The following is a 22,453-nucleotide window of genomic DNA, read 5'->3' as shown; positions in this document are numbered from 1 at the left end:
TTCCTCAGACTCTTGGAGGCTGACATCTCACCCTGGCCTTCCGACCATCAGTGGAACATGCAGCTGAGCCCCGGCGTTGCTGGGCGCCCTCGGCCACCTTGTGAGCCTGCCCGTCTCCCCCTCGGCTCCGTACATGAAGCTGCTGCTATGTGGGCCTTGTCTGCTCCACGCCCAAGCCCCGCTGCTACAGGGGTTCTGTGAAAGGAGACACAGCTACACTTGGCAAAAAGGCTGCTTCGTAAAGTGGCAAGTCAATACCGCAACCCGTGTTCTTAAGGTGCTTCAGTCATCTTGCAGTACAACCAACAATTTCCTGAGATGACTAAAAAAAGACCAACCGTGGCAGAAGCAGCCGGCTCTCCGAAGTGATTTCTGTTTATCAGAGGATGGAAACACAGCCCAGCATGCCAGCACCCACTTCCTTGGCCCCTGGATTTGGAGTCCATAGATCTGGCCCTTGTGTGGTGTCGGAGTGTTGGGGACCCACTGGCATACGCCCGATAGGACTGGTGCCTCCCCTCACCATGCACACACCCATGCCCGTGTTAAGGGAATTCAATGCACGTGGTTCTTTTGGCAAACGTCCCCCTGCACCTCGCTGCTGGGGTCTTACCCAGGCGTGTAACACAAAGTTGTTCTTCCCAGCATCGGGCAAAGAGGAGGAGCAGGGCGGACGACACACGCCACGCACATGTGCGTGCAGGAGGAACCACGATCCTCCAGGGAGCTGGGAACAAGTGGAACCATGGACTCGGGTGCAGCTTCCACTACTGGAAACCACTGTGATTCCAAGAAGGGGAGCCTGGCCCCCCGAGCTTATGGTGCAGACCAGGAAAAGGGCTGTTGGTGCGGAGCTGGGTGCTTTTAGCCCAGCAAGGAACCATCGTGCTGGTGGCTCAGCCTGAGTAAGGGCCACACCCACCCATCACAGGAGGAGTCTCCAGGAACTGAGCCCCACCCTAGGGCTCACCGTAAGTGGCAGAATCCGAATTGGAACTGAGTGTTGTCTGTATCTGGGAACAGTTAAATGCATTTCCTGGAAGCCGCTTCTCTGTCACCCTCATAATTTCTGTCCTGTTGAAAGTTCTGAGCTCTGTTGCTGATGGGGAGGTAAACAGTTTTCTGAGCACAGCCTGCCCAGCTGTGCTGTCTGACAGGGGTGGTCTCTTTGTGGTTATGGTGGCACAATAGTGACCCCCAGAGATGTTCACATCCTGATGTCCGGAAGCTCTGAATACATCAGCCTCGTGGTCACGTGGAGTGGAGGTCTGAGAGGGAACTCGGGTTGCTGTCAGCTGAGGGTTATCTGGGTGGGCTCAGTGTGACCCCAAGGGTCCTTAAACGTGGGAAAGGAGGCATAGAGCTGAGCGTCAGAGGGATGCAATGCAATGGGGGGAAGGACTCGCGCCACTTTTGCTGGCTTTGAAGGTTGAGGCAGTGGCCAGGATCCAAGAAGCACCACGGCCTCTGGAAGCCGGGTCGGGAAAGCAAGTGGATCCCCCACAAGCCTCCAGCAGGAAGGAAGCCCCGCGGACACCCTAACTTCAGCCCAGCAGACCTGGTCAGACTTCTGGCCTGCAGCTCTGTAAGGGGAGACATTTGTGTTGTTCGAGGCCACCGAGCCTGGTCGTCTGTGCCGGCAGCCGCAGGAGCCCAGGCCACCGCCCCCACGAGGTCCGTGTGCTGTGACGTCTGCCTGGGCATTCTGCACAGGGTCCTTATTTTCTCTTCACCTCCCCTGCAAGGTCAGTCCCGGGAGCCCAGAAGGTGCTTGATGAGTGATCTGCAGCTGATTGAGCGAAGAAACGAGTGAGCCACGTCAGCTGGCGGCATTAGTGTGATACGTGTTGCTTTTCAAATGAAAGCTCTGTGCCCCTCGGTTGAGTAACTCTCGGAGCCGGGGTCCCCGCCCTTCTGTCCCCCTCGTGGTGGTCTCGTGCCCGACAGCTGGCCAGAGCAGAGACTGCCCCCGGGAGTGGAGTCCTGGGCCTGGAGGCTGGCGGGCGCGCTGGCTCTAAGCTCCACGCACTCCCAGCATTCCTGCCTGCGGCACTCCTGCCTGTGTGTTTCTCTGCCTTGCAAGGAGCCCATCAGCATCTTTGGTTTTAAAAAAGAAAAGTTATTTCTGTCTTTCATCCCCATCAGTAATTTCTTCCCTCCTTGTGGTTCTGATCCCGCATTTGGCTCAGCAGCCTGGGCACAGCCTGAGCGGCGTCTGATTTAAAACCCGCGGAGACGGCAGGAGGCCGCGTGGGAGGGAAGCGTTTGGGTGCAGCGCTGGGGGGATTCGGAGCTGGACAGCCCGGCCACGTTGCCACCCGGGTGACTCTGAGCCCTCTGAACAGTGGGAAGGATGCCGCCGCGCAGGGCCGGTGTGGCCAGAGCGGACTTGAGGCTGCATGTTGCGGGAGCTCAGCAATCACAACCAGGATGACACGGACGTCCTGGGGACCCCCACCCCGCCCCAGAGCCCACTGCTGTGATTTTTGCCTCTTTGGGGTAAAGAGTCAAGAATGAGAGTTCAGAGAGGATGATGGATTTCAAGGGAGGGAAGAAGGGAAGATTCTTAGGGACTTCCCTTCACCCACATACCTCTCTCTCCCTCCCTCTCTCTTTCTCTTTTTCAATCTCTGTCTTGGGTGAGACTGCAGACAAATCTTCCGAAAAAGGAAAAAAACAAACAAACAAACAAACAAAAACGTGAAGGAACCTGCAGCCCCAGTACCCTCCGTTTTCTGTGCTGCGGAACCCGTGACCACAGGGGTGTCCACTCACGCCCCCCCACCCCGAGGCTCTGTGAGTCCAGAGTCAGGCAGCTGGTCTGGGTTCTCTGTCCAGGCTATCACAGGGCTCCCGTGGAGGGATCTGAGGCCTGTGCTCTTGGCCGCAGGCTGGGGGAGGAGTCTGCCTCTGGGCACATTCAGGTTGTGGGCAGGATTTCGCTCCCTGAGTCTGTGGGACTGGCCTTGCCAGCTCTTCTGGTCTCTCCGACTTCCTCTTCTGCCACCCACCAGAGACAAGTACTTGCTTTCAAAGGACTCATGAGATGAGATTAGTTCGGTCCTACCTGATAATCCCCCTTTTGCCATCAACCCTGACATTACTGTGGGGGTGATGCCAGGGGGCAAAGGTCGAGGCGGGCATAGTCAGTTCTGCCTCCCTCGCCGGCCTCATGTGCTCCAGCACAGTCTGCATTCAGCCAGGTGTCTACAGCCCTCCTTGGGTTTGAAGATTCCCTCCTGCCCCATTCCATGGCCGAGAGGGGGTGGTGGGACAGTCTCCTACAATCCTCTCCACAGGCCAGAGGTCGTGTGCAGTGGTTGCTTGCCCTTGACTTCAGAGCCTGGTCACTTGTCATGCGGCAGCTCTTAAGGCATTGTGAAGAGGGAGCCAGGCCCGCCTGGGGGGACGGCACCGCCCCCAGGTGTGGGGACAGCCAGTAGGGGTCAAGGTCCTGCCTTCCCACGGCCGTCGAGGAGGCGGACGGCAGCCCTAGAATCGCGTTCATCTCAGAGCAGGGGTTTTCAGTGCAAAGGCGGTGGTGGTTTTTGATCTGGAAGAGCGCCTAGAAAACCTCTTCAGCTGCCCCACCCTTTCCTGGCCTCTGAATTTCAAGTCCAGCAGCCAGGGACTCTCAGTATCCTTCCTCCTGTACTTCTCTGCGGGAACCGTTCTTACCGCCTGTCCCCCTCCGTCCCTGAAAGTGTAGACTCAGCTCCGAGGGCTTCCCTCTGGCCCGCCCCACTGGCAACCTGAGGCCTGCGGCTGGCTCTTCTCTCGTCTCTCCCCAGCCTCTGCCCTCAGCCGTCACGTGGACTCGCTCGCCAGGGCTCCCCCAAGTCTCTCCCCCAACCCCAAATCTCATGATACTTGCGTGCCTTTGCCCGCTGTCTCTGCCACGGCCACACGCTCCAGCAGCCCAACACGGAGTGCGTGCGCTAAGCCTTCCCTTAACTACGCTCTGCCTCAGTGTCTGCGTTTGTGAAATGGGCGTCCTACAGAATTTTTCTGTGGCTTGTCCTGAGCATTTTCCCATGGGATGTCAGGATGGCTGTGGTCACCGAGTGGGCTCTGTCAATCTGTAGCTAACATACGACATTTCCCCATCTCTGCTGGGACTTCCTCCCCCTCCCTCAGCCAGGTCAGACCTGACCTCAGCCTTCGGGGGCTCCCTATTCCCAGCAGGAGCCTTGGCAATAGCCACCGTTAGCTAAGGTCCTGCCATGTGGCAGAGAACACAGTAAAATAACCTGCCCAGGCTCCTGGGTCCATGTTCATGTGTGTTCAGGGCTTTAGCTGATGTGACTCAGCTCTCTGCAGTCACCTTCTGAACTGTCCTGTTCAGAATTCGCCTGCATCAGAATTCTTCACATGTGTTTTGTTTTGTTTTGTTTTGTTTTGTTTTGTTTTGAGACAGGTTCTCACTCTGCTAGCCAGGCTGTGGTGCAGTGATGTGATCTCAGCTCACTGTAGCCTCAAACTCCCAAGCTCAAGCGATCCTCCCACCTCAGCTTCCCAAGTAACTGGATTTATAGGCACATGCCACTATGCCGAGCTAATTTGTGTATTTTTTGTAGAGATGGGGTTTTGCCATGTTGGTCAAGCTGGTCTTGAACTCCTAGCCTCAAGCCATCTGCCCACCTTGGCCTCCCAAATTGCTGGGATTATAGGCATGAACCACCATGCCCCGCCCTTCTTGTGTATTTTAAAACCTGCCCTGGAGGTCAGCAAGGGGTCTACGCATCAGAAAGCCTTTCAGTCCCCTCTTCAGAACACATGGCGTCATCTTCCCACTCTCCCGTGGCATCTGTGCTTATCGTCAATTTACAAAAGTAAATTTGGGACGTAGTACTGGGGGAAAAGCATGAAAAAGCTCAGTGTATTATCATCTGGGACACTTCAGAGGGCTTGGAGGAGCGGCTCCCACCAAAGGCAGACGATCCAAGGCCGCCTGACCTGGAAGTGCTCTGTGGTCATTTGAAGTCAACCTTAAGGTCCTTGGCCAAATCTCGGGGCCTCACTGTCTTTGTCGTGGACACAGGAGACATCTGACCCCTGCGTGTTCAGTGCCCTCTGTCTGGTCATTGTCACTGCCCTTTGACAAAAAGTAACCCAGAAATGTCTGCGGTGTGTGGCTCTCGTGGTGGGGGAGTGAGGGGAATGATTGGAAATGTGGAGGGGATGTTACTTGGTTGTCATAGTGAATACCAATGTTTAGAGATTGGAACAAGGATACCCAAAGCCTTGCAGTGTCCAGGGCCGTCCATTGGGAGAAATGGGCCACCAAGCCAGGACCTGAGATGACGTCTTGGGTGACAACAGGTTCCACCCAGCATGACAGACAGACTGGAAGATGGCACTCTTCCGGTTGCAAGAAATACAATGCTTACCTGAGCTGGGTTGCATGAAGAAATGGACCTTGGTCTAAGGGCGCCAGGGCTTTTCCTGGTCATCAAGGGCAGAAGGCACAGCCCTGCCTCCTGAGGCCCTGGAAGCACATGGGTCCCTCCACTGGTGCTGTGTGGTGACAGCCTCATCGGCCCAGCTATGATGTCCTCAGTGCATACCGGGAGCAAACTGTCCATGTCTACTCCAGATTCCCAGGGGAGGTTCTGATGATTGGCCTGGCCTGGCACAGGTGCCATCTCATGGCCCAGCCCTCTGTAACCAGGGCGTGGGGTGAGGTGGTACAGAGGTGGTCAGGGAGCAGGGCTTCCTCTCTGCAGAGGGCAGGGGGATGTTTTCAGAGAAGTTTGTAGACCAGAACACCCAAGCTGGGTTCCTGGACAGACAACAGTAGCCAACATGACTCGACGGCTTCCCTAGGCCGGATGCTGGGGAAAGGATTTATTTAGAAGTGTTCATTCATCTTGTCCTCACCGCAGCCCTGTAAACTCTGCTCTTGGCCCAGGGCACAGTTGAGAAAACTGAGGCTTGGAGGGAGGTTGTTTGCTGCCTGGGGTTGTGTAGCTAGCAAGAGATTTAAGCTCGAGCTTGTCTCGTCTAAAGATGGACTGTTGTGTATCCTTCCTCTCTCTGTCTGTCCACGTATGTCTCACGAGCAGAGGGGACCATTGCCCATGGAATGTGGCTGGAGTGTAAAGAGGTCAGCGTGTTCACAGGACCCTGTCCTCACCTCTCACCTTCCATCTCTCTTTTTTTTTTGAGATTGAGTTTCACTTTGTCGCCCAGGCTGAAGTGCAGTGGCACGATCTTGGCTCACTGCAACCTCCGTCTCCCGGGTTCAGGCAATTCTCCTGCCTCAGCCTCCCAAGTAGCTGAGATTACAGGTGCCCACCACCACACCCAGCTAAATTTTGTATTTTTAGTAGAGATGGGTTTTTGCCATGTTGGCCAGGCTGGTCTTGAACTCCTGACCTCAGGTGATCCACCCATCTCGGCCTCCCAAAGTGCTAGGATTATAGGCATGAGCCACCACACCTGCCCCACCTTCTATCTCTTAGTTCCATAACCCACCTCCTTCCAACCCATCCAAAAGATTAGCTTTTGGCCTTTCAGTGTCTTAGTAAATTTCTTTGAGAAAATTCCTCTTACTTCGTTTTCCAGAAACAGTCAGAGCCGAGGATCAGAGGCCATTGGAATCTCCCCGGATGCCCTGTCTTGGCTTCCTTGCCAAGCTGTACAGCATCCTCTTTCCAGCGGCTCTGCTTAAAGGACTATTTTAAATGCTGACAGTCTGAAGCTTGTCATGCAATCTGTCACTGCCTCTCGTGAGTCCCAAAAGGTATATGAAATGGGATTTCTAGGTTTGGCCTTTTTTTTTTTTCCTTTCAGTGTAGATTTTTCTAGGCCATACTCAGAAAACAGCTTTCAGGCCCTGCATGCTCAAATGCTGCGTGTGTGAGATGCCTGGACCGATGGCCCTCTCCTGGGACATGGGGTGAGTCGCCTTACACCCAGAGGGGTGTGTCAGGTTGACAAGTTCAAGAGCCTAAGGAATGTTTAGTCCCCACCGACCCACTTCACAGCTGAGAAGCAGAAGGCCCAGAGGCACAAAGTGAGGAGTTCACAGCCAGCCACCACCCCAGCCAGGGCTGTGTCCCCTGCCTCGGCAGTCCCCAACAGGAGCTGTGATCATCCAACGTCCTGGGCTCTATCTCCAACTTGCCACGCTCAGGCCCAAGGAGATGGCGTGGCCAACGTGGAATGGGAGCAAAGGGTCCAAGGGTGTGTGACTTTTACCCATTGGCTCACTTTCTCCAGAGTTACTGAGTGCCCGCTATGCACCAGGCTGTGTTGTAGGATCCGGAGAGCTAGCATTGTGGTGAAATGTGAGCCGGGGAAGGAAAGTTCCAGGCAGAGTTAAGCATGCACAAAGGCCCTGAGGCGTGAATGAGCTCGACCTATTCAAGAGACAAAGAGGAGGCCAACTTGGCTGAGGGGACCGGGGAGGGGAAGAGCGGTGGGAGATGAGCCAGGGAGCAGGCAGGGCCATGTGGCGTCCGGCTTGTGCCATAGAAGGCAGCTTGAACATGACTCTGGTTGCGTTGGGAAGCTGTTGGAAAATGTTAAGCGGCAGAGGTGAAAATCACCTGATTTACGTTTTTCAAAAGCTCATTCTGTTGGCTCTGTAGTGTGTGAATCAGTGAAGGGGAGGGGCAAGCGTGGAAGCAGGGAGATGGGAGGCTACTGCAACAGTCCGGGTGCAAGATCATGGTGGTTCAGACTAGAGTGGTAGTAACTGCTGGCCTCCATGTGTGTGGAGCACTACAAACATCGCTGAGCCCCTGTTATATGATGCACTGATCCCAGTGCTGACCAGGAGGAAATCCTGGTTGGAAACTTGGTTTTGACGTCAAGAAGTTTCTCCACGGTTAAGGAAGCGGACAAATCAATACTTCCCTCTTGGATGGTTGGCTTCTCTACCTCCTTTATCATAGGCAGAGGGATCTCCTCTGAGACACATAAAGTGCATGCTGCGATGCCATATTCTGGCCATGCTTAATGGGATCCATTTCCGTTGTCTAGTAGGTTGTTTTCTCCTTTTCTCCTAGGAAGTACAGCTATTCTCTCCGAGGAGGCTAAACTCAGCCTTTGCCTTGATTTTGTCTGATCTTCCCTCCTGTACTTGCTAGGACGATTTTGGTTGCTGGTGACAGAAACCCATCACTGCCTAGGATGAACTGGCCCACAGGACTGAGAGAGCCATGGAGGTGTGTTTCAGTCAGCTTGGCCTACATGAAGCTGCAGTAACAAGCATTCCCCTTGGCTGGTCTGAGTGCAGCAGTGTTGACAGCTCATTGATCACAACCAGTTACAGATTTTTTTTGTTCCTTCTCCATTCTCAGTGCTTCACCTGACTAGCCTTCAAAAATAAAAAGTAAAAAATCCCCCAATCTCTGTGGTTTGGAACAACAAAGATTTCTTTCTCTTTCATGCCTTGTGCCCATCATACATCAACAGGTGGTGACTTGGGGACCCAGACCGATAGAACCACCAGCTTCTCAAATATTTTGGTCGTCATGCCCAAGGGCAAAAAGACAATGCTGGTGGGTGGGGGTCTTGCATTTGGAATTAAAGTCTCCAGCCAGGAAATAACATAAGTCACTTCCTCTCAAAATTCACTGGCCGAAATTAATTTCAAGGGCTTACTCAACCACAGGAGAGCCAAGAAGATAGTGTCTGACCACATACACCCTGGTGGAAAGCCGGAAGTATTTGATTAGTAGCCTCAGTGACCACCACAAGCCACAATCCAGGGACTCCTGGCATCAAGGTCTTTTAGGCCCATCTCTCCCTGCCCCAGACCTTGAACTTGGTTCTGCCTTCCGCTGTGAGCTGGCTTCATCGCTGGACTCCCTCCCTCCCTGTGCTTTGAATGGTGGCCATAGCCCGTGTCCTTCCATCGCATCTCTAAAAGGAAGCCAAGATCACCTTCCTCAGCAGTCAGACTACAGAACATCTCAGAAAAAGGCCACCTGGCCTTGCGTGGGCCATGGGTCACTTACTGCTAATGACAGAGCCTAGGAGAGTCCAGCAGGATCCCTAGACCACACCCACATGTACACTCCTGTGTGCCGGGTGGACTTGTTGGCCTCCTGAGGGGCAGCCTCACCAGGACCTTCCCATGATGAAGGGAAGCGGCTGTGTCCCCAGGGAAGCTATGCGGCTGTGGCAGTTTCTTAGCCACGTGGTACAGCAACGCAACTATTAAATGCATTACTGCATCGTTCCTAGCTCTTAACATTGTAAACAACAGAAAGCCAAGTTTTTTAATACCACCAAGGATATGCATTTGGTTTGTACAAGTGAGAAGCCAGGCATGGCTGTGTCCAGGGTTTCCACCTGTGTCTCTAGGACAGTCGCCCATCTCTCTGGGTCTCTCTGTCTCTGTTCCTGCCCTCCCTCCTCCCCCAGCCCTGTGTCATCCTGCACGTGGGCGTCCCCCTCAGGCGGCTGGCCTCCCTCTGTGTCCTGAGACGTGGGAACCCCAGCAGCAGGAGTAGGATGGCATTGTCCCCGCTGGGGTCCCGGGCCCCTACCCTGATCCCGTCACTCACTGGGATCAAAGGGACATTCTGGCCGGGCTCCCATGGCAACTGCAGGAGTCCAGGGCTGGGCGGTTGGGTGGCGAGGGGCAGGGTGCCCTCACCTGACCACATGGCTGGAACTGAGAAAGGACGGGTCCCACAGAAGATAGGGAGGATGTGGCCAGCAGGGTGAGCAGGTGCACGTGCAGCTGAAGGTATGGTCAGCTCTGAGGCAGCATTGACCGCAGGCCCCGGCACCTGGGAAGCTGGCCTCTCAGCAGCGGGGAACAGCCAGCATCCTTTGTTGTCATTGGCGCACAGGGAGGCTGGTGTGGCCCGTGACCTCCTGCTCCTCCTGTCATCTGTCTCAGGGTGTTTTATTTGTGACCCAGGTTTTCACCAGTGAGATCCAGGGAGCCTTGGGAAGGGGCAGCCCAGCAGCCCCTGCCTCTCAGTGCAGCGCACAGCAAGTCCCAGGGGGCCAAACCTGGACAAGCCATGAGGTGTGCAACTGTAACACTGGGGACAGGGTCCCAAGGGCCGTCTAGCCCACCCCGCTCTTTCCAGGTCAGAAACCGAGGCTGCTGAGAGCACGTCCACAGGACGTGGCAGAGTCAAGAAGGCCACCTGGATTTACGTGGATCGCTCATTAGATGCTGCCTCCCAGGAACCCCATATGGGCACTACCCCTGGAGGCTGCACTACAGTGGGCTCTGCCACTTCCTGGCTGGGAGACCTGAGGCAACTCACTCAAACTCTCTGAGCCTCCCCCTCCTCACCCGCAAACCAGACACAGCAACATCAGACAGGTGAAGCACAGACACCTAGAATACATGTGGGCCCTGGTGAGTGGATCACCAGCTGTGGCCGTTGGTTGCTGTCAGCACTGGTTGTGGAGACACAAATCTGGGGTCAGAGACCCACACTGCTGCTCACGGACTCCGCGACCTTGAGAGGTCACCGTGGGAGGCAGAAGTTTCTAAACTAATGTATGACCATGACAGCATTAGTTAACATAACATAGCACTTTCAACATGCCACAGGCCGTTCTAGTGCCTTACACGTATTGACTCCTCAATCCTTCCCCTTTGAGGAGGGGCTGTTACTAGCATCATCCTTTTAAAGATGACATGATGAGGACTTGCAGCCAGTAAGTGGCAGAGCTGGGCTCTGAATCGAGCCAGCCTGGCCTCGGAGCCCACATCCCTCATCATTGCACTCTGCTACTTCTGTAAACCAGGGACAGGAAATCTGCTTACTTTGGGATATTGTGTGAGGACCAAGTAAGGGTAAAGACTTACTTTTAATGAAATGAGATAATTTAGCAGAGCATTCCACACTTGACAGTACATAAATGTGTCTTCTGCTGCAGTGATGATGATAATGACTACAGTGATAATGACGATGATGATGATGGTGAAGAGGATGATTGTGGTGGTCATTGTGGTTGATGATGGTGGTGATGACAGTAGTGATGATGATGGTGGTGAAGAAGATGATGGTGCTGATGATGGTGATGGGGGTCGTGATGATGATTAGTGGTGATGATATGATGGTGGTGGTGATGGTGTTGGTGATGATGGTGAAGAAGATGTTGGTGATGATGTTGGTGATGATGGTGAAGAAAATGGTGGTGATAATGTTGGTGATGATGGTGAAGAAGACGGTGGTGGTGGTAATGGTGATGATGATGATGGGGTGATGATGTTGGTGATGATGGTGGAGATTGTGATGGTGGTGATGCTGGTGATGATGGTGGTGATGATGGATGGGGGTAATGGTAGTGATGATGGATGGCGGTGATGATGATGATGGGAGTAGTGATAGTGGTGACAGTGATAATAATCTTGTCTCTTAGGATCCCTTTCCTGTCCCTTAGGGCCCCTTTCCTGTCCCTTAGGGCCATATCCCAGAGCCCAGGTATAACTGTCTCTGGGAACCAGGAGACAAGGAAGGCCTGTGTGGTGGGATTCTTGTATGAAACAGTCAGCGGTAATGTCCTTTTAAGGGCTCCTTTTTCTGGCCGGGTGCGGTGGCTCACGCCTGTAATCCTAACATTTTGGGAGGCCAAGGCAGGCAGATCACGAGGTCAGGAGATCAAGACCATCCTGGCTAACACGGTGAAACCCCATCTCTACTAAAAATACAAAAAAATTATCCGGGCATGGTGGTGGGAGCCTGTAGTCCCAGCTACTCGGGAGGCTGAGGCAGGAGAATAGCGTGAACCTGGGAGGCAGAGCTTGCAGTGAGCCAAGATTGCGCCACTGCATTCCAGCCTGGGCGACAGAGTGAGACTCCATCTCAAAAAAAAAAAAAGAACAGTTCCTTTTTCTTACAATTTTGATAACAGAAGGGAATTTACTGTTCTTGATTTCCTTACTGAGCCAAATGTAAAACTTGGTGAATGTTTTGTTAGTCTACACCCTTCTTCTCTTGGTTTCAAGTTTTGTTGGTCCATGAAACTCCAGTCTGGGACACACTGGCTACCTTACCTAGCTTAGAAATGGTTCCTTTACTGAAATAGTCTTTTCTCCTGGTAAACACACACACACACGTACACACACACGCATGCATGCACACAGACGTGTACACACACACGCACACATTCCACTACACACTGTCCTCTCTGCTTCTGGCCCCTGGCCTCAGATCTCAGCCAGGATCCTGCACCAATCAGCTGGTAGTGCCCAGCAGTTCCCTAGACAACCAGCGGGGAGCTGCCACGTGGGGGTATAAGGAGCAGAGGCAATTAGCAGTAATAATAACAATTAGCAGCCAGTCCCTGTGGCCCTTCATTGGCATTGTGAGCTACTCTGCTTAAACCCATGGAAAGGTTCAAGTCTCACTTGTCCCTGCACGTGCATGGCCCAACATAAATGTCACAGGAATTGCCTGACCGTGTGCTCCTACCTCACAGTTACCCACATGCTGGGCCCCTCATCCAGCCTGTGGAGCCTCAGCACCCTGGGACTCCTCCTTCACCCCATCCCTGGGATCCTGAGCACAAAAAGCAGAGCCTGAGGCTCTGCCCTGCTGAAGTCTTCCAATCCCTGCACACAGGGCATGGGCCTGGCTGCCAGGCAGACTTCATAAATGATGATTGGAGTTGGACCTGTGCAAGATGCTGGATGCCAGGGAAGAGGAGGACACAGGTGTCCTCCTGCACCTGGGCATATTTGTTGCAGATGCCAAGCACTGGGGAGGTGTGTGCAGCTTGGCTGGACCGGTGCGGGCGTGGTGAGGGCCCTGTGCACTCCGACCAATCTGATGGTGTATACTGTGTTTTTATCTGGTAATTGTGCAATGCGTCTTTTTGGTAGTACTAGCAGGGCTCCCACCGCCCTGAGCAAGGCTTTGAGGAGTGGCATTCAACGGAGTGAGGGCAGAGGGTGTCCCTGGCTGCACTGGAGGTGCTGCAGAGTGGAGTGTGCCCCACTCCCTGGGTGGTCATGGTAGTTAAACTGTTGAATACTCAAGCGACACTTTATAGCAGGGCCTGGTACACAGTCAGTGCTCAATAAATGTCAGTGATGATGATGGAGATGGTGATGATGTGGCTGTTGGAGGAATCCTGTTGTGTTTTGTAGGAGCCTCAGGTGTTTGTGGGGAGCAGTGTGGAAGGGGTGGAGACAGCTGGGAGCTTCCAGGTGGAGGACCCGTCTGTCCTGCACAGGCAGGGCACTGCTAAGGCAGTGTTAGCCGCTGCATCAAATTAATCCAAGGTTGCAGCCTAATGTGGTAGAAATGCAACACTTGCTTACGTAAGGGTCCAGGGCACAGAGACCCAGCTGTTGACCCCAGGGTCTCAGAGGCCTGAGCATTGAGCCGGCAGAAGCAGGAAGAGAGAGTCGGGAGAGAACACTGGCTTCTAAAAAGCCTAAGCTTGGAAGGGACCCTTCCCACCCTGCTTGTGCTCGCATCTCAGTGGTGAGGACTAGTCACGTGGCCACATCTGGGTGCAAGGGAGGCTGGGAAATGGAGTCCTGGGCTCAACACCTGCCTCCTTTCCTGCCCCCAAGGGCAACACCACATCACTGGAAAAGGGAAGGGGTTCTTGGAACGTGTGCTTTTGGTGAACAGCTGGCTGCCTCTGGGCACATGAAAGGTGTGGAGACCTTTCTCAATTCCCTCACTTTACTTTTGAACTGCAAATGTGCATTTTGGAGTTTGAGCAGAAAAAAAAATGCTTTCGCCTCAGAATTTGGGATGGAGGAAGCTAACAACAGGGAAGGTTGTTTACAGAGTTTAAATGAAACTTTGGGCCATTTTCCTGAAGTCAGTTGCATAATTTCTTTGGATGTTTTGCAGGGTTTAGGTAGGAGATCGTGCAGGAAATCCTGTTTGGGAGGAAAGTAAACAGGAACTCGTGAGCTGCTGTGTTTTATGTCTTTCTGTTGTGGGTTTGTTTTTTTTTTTTTTCTCCCTCTGACGCTGAACTATCCATTAAATCTAATTACACCGCTCATATCATTTCCCATGAAATTTATGTCTCAATCTGCTGAGTAAGGGGAACAAGCAGAGGACTTAATTAGAAACGTTAATCATGTGGGTTTGGTGCTTTTTTTTTTTTTTTCAGGAGAGAGGAACTATAATCAGGAAAATGACAATAAATGTTCTTTCTTTCCTGAAAGGCAGTTGTCTGCAGGTTTTCAGTTTTGCTGGAAGGCTCACCACGGCAGAATGCTGTTCTAGTGGATTCCATGAGCTGAGTGGGCTGCCCTGTCATGGCCTGAGCTGGCCTGGCCCTCTCGTCTTCACAGGCTGCTTCCTCCTGCCTCCTCTGGGAGAGGAGGCCTGTGGGACTCTGCCTCCCTTAGGGAGTGGTGCTCCTGACTCTTCAGTGGTCAGCACTGGGGTGCACATGCATTCCCCAAGTTTCTTAAAGTCGGGCCCCGGACCCAGGCCTCATTTTCCTCCAGACTCTTCCCCAGGACAGGGCATCTCACATTTTGGGGAGTTGGTGAGAGGGCCCACCAGCCTTGTGTGCTGTGGGTTCAGAGTTTGGGGACCATGACTTTTCTGAATAGTGTTTCTCTTCCCTCTCTGTACAGAAACCCGTGCTGACCGCAGCAAGAAGCTTTTCAGGCACTACACCGTGGGCTCCTATGACAGCTTCGACACTTCCAGGTAAGACGCGCTACTTTCTCTTCCAGGACCCTCTGGTCAAAGCTGTTCGTCTGTGCTGCAAACACGCTGGACCACCTTACATGCAACTTTCAGGCCCCTCGTGTCTGCCTCCTGCTGTATGTTACCAGGCTAGGACTGTGGAAGCCACCGTCTCCCGGAGCCCCTGCCTGAGAGGTGTACTTGGTGCCACCTTCGGTTTGTGTCCAGCCAGAGCACACCTGTGTGGTGGCCCCAGGGAGAGGCTGGCATTGTTTTCATGAAAGCACGCAAATGTCAAGGATGAAGGCCGTGGGCCACAGGAGCCTCAAGGCAGTACCGGGGTAGTGGCATCCCCCAGGGGAGTATTTCGGATGCCTCAGGTCTGGGTTTGTGCCTCCTCTGCGGTCCTCAGGTTCTTATCCATTCCTGCCGCTTCTGCTTAGGTGGAATGGCTGTGAGGGAAGGAGGCAGGCATGCCGCCAGTCAGCCAGATCTTCTAAGCACAGCAGGTTTGGGTCCGTCTGATGTGTGGAAAGAGCCCTGCCTCTTTGACAATGCGACTGGCACAGACACATGGTTGGATTTTTCTGCAGAAACCACACCTGTGTGGCACCAGCTGTGGGGATGTCCTTGGGTCTCTGTGCCCCTCTGCCTGCAGGGGAGGCTGAGGCTGGGGGGTGTCCTGCTGGCCCCGAGTGTGGGAAAAGACCCCTCCATGTGGGAAGCTCCAGATAGAGGGTGCTTACTGGATGTTGAAGCTCAACAGGTGCCAGCGTGTGAGGTAGAAAAGAGAAGGAGGTGCAGATGCAGGCCCCGGGGACGTGAGGGTCCTGCGCCCAGCCCTGCTGGCTGAGGAGCCTCTTCTCAGAAGCTGACCACACCCGTCTCCTCCAGAGGTGGGAGGGTCCTACACTGAGTTCTTCCCCAACCTCAAGGACATCTGTGATGAGCAGCCCAGACCCCTGCCCTCGACTCTTACCTGCCTGTGGAGGGATCCAGCTGGGTTGGCTGATTGGTTTGTTTTTGTTTGTCTGTTTTGATTGAGGTAAAATGTATGTAACGTAAAACTTACAATTTAAAGTGTACAATAAGGTAGCAGTTAGTACGTTTACAGTATTACGCAACCATTACCACTATCTGCTTCCAAAACATTTTGTCACCCATTAGCAGTCACTCTCACTCCCATTGCCCCTCCCCAGCCCCTGGCACCCACCCACCTGCTTCTGTCTCTGGGCTCTGCCTGCCTCGGTGCTGTGCGTAGATGGAATCAGCTGCTACATGATCTTTCATGTCTGGCCTCTTCCACGCTGCATCATGTTTTCAAAGTCCATCCACATGGTGGCATGCATCAGTACTTCATTCCTTCCCCGCCCCCAATTTTTTCTTATTGTGGTAAAATACATGTAATATAAAGTTTCCTATTCCGACCATTTGTTAGGGAATCACTAGTTTGGTGGTATTAAGAACATTCACGGCTTTGTGTAGCCGACACCCCCATCCAGCTCCAGAGCTCTTTTGTCTTGCAAAGTTGAAACTCTGTCTGCATTAATGCAAACTCCCCACTCCACCTCCCTCAGACTCCAGCCCCCCACCTGTTTGTTTTCTGTCTCTATGAATTTGATGACTCTAGGAACCTCAGATGAGTGGAATCCTGACGTATTCATCTTTCTGTGACTGGCTTCTTTCACTGAGCATAATGTCTTCAAGGTTCGTTCTTCTTGTAGCATGTCTGGATTTTCTTCCCTTTTTTAGGGTTGAATAATGTTTCATTGTATGGACGGACCACATTTTGCTCATCCCTTCATCTGTCAATGAGCACAGGTTGTTTTCACCTTTTGGCTGTCGTGAATGGTATTGATTGCTGTTGATATTTGCATGCAAGTATGTGCATGTACTTAGGAGCGGAATTGCTCATTGGACTCAGTTATAATGCTGACCTGTCCCAGCCGCTTCTCTCGTAAATGAGGTGTGCTATAAAAGGAATGCTACAGCCAGGAGAAGAGCCGGTACCCCTCCAGGGAATGTCACAGACTTTCCAGGTCTTGCTACACTTGCCCGCTTTTTTACGTTGAAGCCTAGGTGTGATCCATGGCCTGGTCACAAACACAGCTACAAAAGGCAGCTCAGGGGCTGACCCCAGTTTCTCCTGATGAGCCTTTATTTGGGACAGATGAATCGTTTCTGCAGCAGTAGCAGAAGGCTGCCTGTGGAAGTGGACTGTGGGCAGGTGGTCATAGTCAGTGGGCCTATCACACTGTGATAGGATCTGTGATAGCAAGCAGAGTCTGCACTATGATCCCTAGTGCCTGAGGCTCCCCACAGAGGAGCAGAGGAAGGACCTGCCTGGGAAGAGAGACATCTGTGGGCCAAGCTGCCTGGGGTCACGTAGCAAAGGTGTGACACATGGTTAACAGCAGGGCCAGAAAGCACCAGGGACATGGGCTGGAGTTCAGCCAAGAGAAGACTTGCAGAACTATTGTGGCTGTTCAGTCTGTCTTAGGTGGTAGTGAGCACCCCATACTGGAAGGAGCCAAGCAGTGCTGGGGATTCTCTTGCCAGAATGTCACAGAAGATTGGACTGGATGACTTCCAAGATCCCCACCAACTCTGCATCCCTGTTTTGGTGTCCAGACAAGGACTTTTGTTTTACATGTGTACTGAACATCTGCTCTGCCAGGTCCTGGGACCTCACCACAGAGAGGAGGAACATGCAGACCACACTGGGGTCAACTGGTAGCTTAAGCAAATGGTGAAAAGCTTCAGCCTTGACCAGAGTTAGGAGTCAGCTCCTGCACTCCCATGGTGAGGGATCAGACAAGCTGTGGGTCTCATGTGACCCTGTGTTTCACTGGAAGAAACAAGAGTCATAACAGCACTGCTTATCCACCACTCCCATGTGCCACCCACCCTGCATGGAGCATAGCCCTGTTCATAGCTGAGCCTCCCAGCGAGCTGGTAACGCAAGTGTTACATTCCACCTGCTAGAGGGACACTGATGGAGGGAAAGGAAGGCCAAGTCAATGAGCATCTGAGCCTGAATATGAGGCCTGATCTGTGAGCAGTAGAGCCCTGGCACTTGGGTCTTGCCTTCCTGTGGTGAGGATGGTACTGCCGAAAGCCAGCCTGGGTTGAGGGAAACTGACAAGGAGGAGGGCCAGTGTTTTTTGTGGTGACGGAGTCAGCACCTCCTGAAGCATTATTGGGAGAGATGCGCATAGATGGAATCACACTACGTGGTCTTTTGTATCTGGCGTCTTCCACTCTGCATCATGTTTTCAAAGTGCATCCGCACAATGACACACACCAGTACTTCATTCCTTCCCCGCCCCCCAATTTTTTCTTATTGTGGTAAAATACACATGATATAAACTTTCCTATTCTGACCGTTTTTACGTGAATCACTAGTTTCGTGGTATGAAGACATTCACTGTGTTGTGCAAGCAACACCACCATCCAGCTCCAGAGCTCTTTCATCTGGCAAAGTTGGAACTCTGTCTGCATTAACGCAAACTCCCCGCCCCACCTCCCTCAGACTCTGGCCCCCACCTGTCTACTTTCTGTCTCTATGAATTTGATGACTCTAGGAACTTCAGATGAGTGGAATCCTGATGTATTCAGGATGATGGTATTACCTTTGTTCATCCCTGACTGTCTGAGCTGGTTCATAACAGGTGCAGGGTTAGCCTGAGGGAGCCCACCCTGCTCAGGACCAGCAGAACTGGCCTCGACCAGACTGTGAACCTGTGAGCATGGCAGGGTGGATGGGGGACAGGCAGTGCTGACAGAGGGTGGGTAGCACGGATGGAGGGTGGGCAGTGTAGGCAGAGAGCGGGCAGTGTGGAAGGAGAGCGGGTGGCATGGAAGGAGGGCCAGCAGCATGGAAGTTTGTGGACAGAGATGAGTAGGCCTTGTGCACCCCTGTGACCCTGGAATGGCTTAGCCCTGGAGTGGGTGTGGAGTGAGAGGCTGACTGCCAGCTTCTCCAGGGGAGCAGGAGGAGCATCTGGAGGTCATGGTCACCAGGGCATGGGTGTAGAACAGCCTGTAGCTTGCAAACACTTGTCGGCATTCATGTTGCAACTAGACTAATGAGCACAGAAATCTGGGTGCGGTGCCAGCCCCGTGGGCCAATTATCCAGAGTCGGCTGTGGGGTCGCAATCTAGGCAGACGGCACGGGGCTGAGGCCACCCCACTGCTGATGCAAGTGTAATGAGAGAAAATGCCATGGGAAGTGAGACTCAATGGAGACATTTTCTGAATCAGTCAGGAGGTTTCTCCCCTTCCCACCTCCTCTTATGTCAAAAACTGCTCAGAGTCTCAGAGCTGGAGAGCCAAATGTTAAAACACACCAGTTCATTAGGGAACATACTCAGCTGTTCCAGCCAGTTCCCTCCCTGGGATTCCCCTCCACTCACCCGGAAAACAGTGAGAGAAGGATCTAGAAATGGCCACATTAATTAAGATCAAACAACAGAGGCTCTAAGGGCCATTTCTACTCAGGACTTTACAGATATTTCAATGTCATTTTTAAAAAACATGTCTCCACTCAGGGAATGGGAATCTTAAGTTCCCTCTCCTCTTTAACTGAATACCCAGCCTCATCATGGGATACCCAGGAGAAGTCTACCGGGTGGGATGGGGAAGAACTCAGGGTCTCGCTTTAGGCTGAACAGACTCCATTTATACATTTATACATCCATCCTTCCAACCATCCACTCACTCAGCCATTTATCTTTCTATCACTCATCCATCCACCTATTCATCTATCCACCCAGTCACCTGTCCACCTGTCCATCTATCCACACATCCATCTCTCCATCCATCCATCTATGAATCCATCCATCCATATGTATGTCTTTATCCATCCATGCATTCATCTGTTCCCTCCCCCGTCCACCCATCTACTTACCCACCCATCCATCCACCCATCTACTCATACATCAATCCATCCATCCACCCAACCACTGCATTCATCTATCCATCTGTTTAACCAGTATTTATCAAGACCTGACTATTCTGGGAGCTCAGGATATAGAGATAAACAAGGTAAGCACATTCTTTGACTTCAAGTAGGTTACAGTCTAATTAGTAAAAGTACACAATAAAGTTAACAAATGAAGCAGAGGATCTCCCTTTGTAGTTGACGCTATGAAGCAGACGAGTACTGTCATAGAGTCCTGGGAGGTTGGGTCATGCCAGCTTTATGTAGGGATGCCAGGGAGCGAGCGTCTCCCTGAAGAAGTGACTTTTGAGTTGAAACCCAAAGATTGAGGAGGAATCAGCCCTCAAGAGAAGGTTCAGCAAGCACAGAAGCACTGGGGTGATGAGAGGATTCGACGCTGCAGGAATAGCCACGGCCTAGGAAAAAGTAGAAGCAGTAATGTCAGAGAAAGACCTCGTGCTTCATGAAAGGAGTTGGGTCTTCTCGCACTTGCAGTGGAGGCATTGGAGGGCGTTAGGCAGAAGTGACATCATCTGAATCACTTTTCTGGAGGAAAGCAGATGGCAGGATGGATGGAGTCCAGTGAGGAGCCCAATTGCAATTATCCAGGCCAAGCAATAACGGTAGTTGGTGCTGGTGGAGGAGGTGGGGTAGAGAGGTGGATGGAACTGAGGTGTAGGATGAAGTTAGATTGGAAAGGGGCATGGACATGGGGGTGAGGAAGAGCATGGAGGACTTAGCTCTCACCTTCTCTTGGTTTTCGCAGGGAGGAGCTCCCGGAGGCACATCCTTATTGGCAGCAAGGAACATGTCCATTAATGCTACTCAAGGAAAGGGTTTAAGAAGGTGCTGAGCATCTGTTTTTTGTTCTCCCTTAGAGAAAACCAGTTTTATCTTAGAGAGTGAATTAGAAGGATGACAAAGTATGCCTGTTCACCATTGAATATCCACTGTCCACAGCTCCCCATTTTCATGGCTTTTGAGCCTCACAGCCCGATTTTTATCTTTTCTAAATCAGTAATAAGAAATACACATACCTGGTTTAAAAATTCAAGATATACAGGAAATTGATAGAGTGTGAAGGGTAGGTCTTCCATCTTTGCCTTCTAGTCCCCAAGTTCTTCTCCTTACAGAGAATCTCTGTTGCTGGGTTCGTGAGGATCTTTCTAGAGAAGGACCCTGCAGCTAGAAGCATATATGCATATTATCTGAAGCATTCTAAAGACCCTGAGAAATCACTGGTCCTAAGTTTTCTCTCTGGCTTTCCAGCTAAGTAACTATGCAACCTTGGGCAGCTCACCTCCCCTCCCTGAGTCTTCAGTTCCTGTTGTTTGCAAAGTAGAGCTGCTTCCAACTCATTCTATATCTCCAGTTGTGTTCGTGTTAAGGATGAATGAGAAAATATGTTTAGTACTTGCAGCTCCTAAGAGGCATGTGCTATATAAATCCAGAGGGGTGCTGAGTTGTGAGCAGCGTGTGTGGGTAGCTGGCTTTCCTTTGAAACCCTAACTCTGCGCTCTAGAAGACTGCCTCAGTGTGTAGGTTGTAAGAACTGAATGGCAAGAAACATTGATTTCCCCCATTCTTCCTCCGCCATTATTTTATGTTTTTATATGTATTTTTATTATTTCTTAGACTTGAAAAGAAGGCTTTATTCCTGAGTATGTCTACTGTCTGGACACAGAAGGAAGCACACCCCATTTGTTCCTTACTCTCAACTGAAGGCTAGGCCTCGCAGTTAATATGGAAGCCCTCATAGCGGCTTCTTTGAGGCATAGTTTGGGGCAGGGCAAGAGATTATTTCACTGTTTATTTCATGCATTTTATGTATTTTTATTTTTTTACTATTTATTTATTTATTTTTGAGACAGAGTCTCACTCTGTTGCCCAGGCTGGAGTGCAATGGCGTGAGCTCAGCTTACTGTGACCTCTGCCTCCCAGGTTCAATTGATTCTCCTGCCTCAACCTCCTGAGTAACTGGAATTACAGGCATGTGCCACCACGCCTGGCTAATTATTTTGTATTTTTAGTAGAGACGAGGTTTCACCATGTTGGCCTGGCTGGCCTCGAACTCCTGACCTCAGGTGATCCACCAGCCTCAGCCTCCCAGAGTGTTGGGATTACAGTCATGAGCCACTGCACCTTATTTTTATTTTTGCAAGTATATAGTGCTTTTGTAGTTTTTTGAAACAGAGAGGTATTTCTCTGGGTACGGGCAAGGGAAGGCATCACAACCACAGATGACCCATCTCTTCCTTCATGCCCTCCCAGCATGGTAAAGATGGTGGCCGGGGCCAGGTCTCCATCTGGGTGAGTCATTTCTCCAGGGAATGCTGCTCTTCTCTGTGGTCTCTATTGTGATGGACAGCCCTCCCAGTGCCTAAACGGGGGACCTGAGTGTCCCCCTCCTCATTCTCCCTTGCTTTCCTCCCTCGCCCCCTCCTTTAGTCCATCACAAGGGTCAAGGAGTCCTACCTTCTCCTTGTCCTCCTGCTGTTTCACTGGGCCGGCTCCTTGGCTCTTGTCGGTGTTCTCTGTTCCTTATAGCATCCCACAGTCTGGCTGCCCCAGGGACTCCTCCCCTCATCCATTCTCAGTGAACTCTCAGTTTCACATTTTTCCTTCTTCCATAAATTTTCACCCAAGTGCTGCATGCATGTAATGAAAGCAACTAATTAAACTACAGAGATAGGGCTAAGAGTAGAACTAAATTATTGTCTGCCCACTCTGACCCAGCTTCATCCACACAGCCCCACTTGGCAGACAAAAAACAGTTTTTAAATTAGGTCTGCTTCATTCTTCTGGTGAGTACCTTCCCAACGTGATGATTACTCCCATGTTTCTTGATTTTAAAATGTGAAACATCCTTGACACATTGCTGGGAAAGATGAGGCTTTCATAGTTTGACCCTCA

At 51.9% G+C, this 22,453-nt stretch overlaps 1 protein-coding gene across 1 annotated transcript in view; it reads left to right on the top strand.

The window, feature by feature from the left end:
* SHANK2 (SH3 and multiple ankyrin repeat domains 2) overlaps nucleotides 1-22,453 on the top strand; it is a 669,522-nt gene that overhangs the window by 414,568 nt on the left and 232,501 nt on the right. Inside the window, exon 15 of the mRNA XM_011987076.1 lies at nucleotides 14,543-14,618. Coding sequence (XP_011842466.1) covers nucleotides 14,543-14,618 — 76 coding nt within the window. The remainder of the gene's footprint in view (nucleotides 1-14,542; nucleotides 14,619-22,453) is intronic.

This window comes from Mandrillus leucophaeus, unplaced genomic scaffold (genome assembly GCF_000951045.1).
Source record: "Mandrillus leucophaeus isolate KB7577 unplaced genomic scaffold, Mleu.le_1.0 Scaffold30, whole genome shotgun sequence".
In the NCBI taxonomy this organism is placed as follows: domain Eukaryota; kingdom Metazoa; phylum Chordata; class Mammalia; order Primates; family Cercopithecidae; genus Mandrillus; species Mandrillus leucophaeus.
The sequence above is the reverse complement of the archived record's forward strand: the minus strand, read 5'-3'. Positions and strand labels throughout refer to the sequence as shown.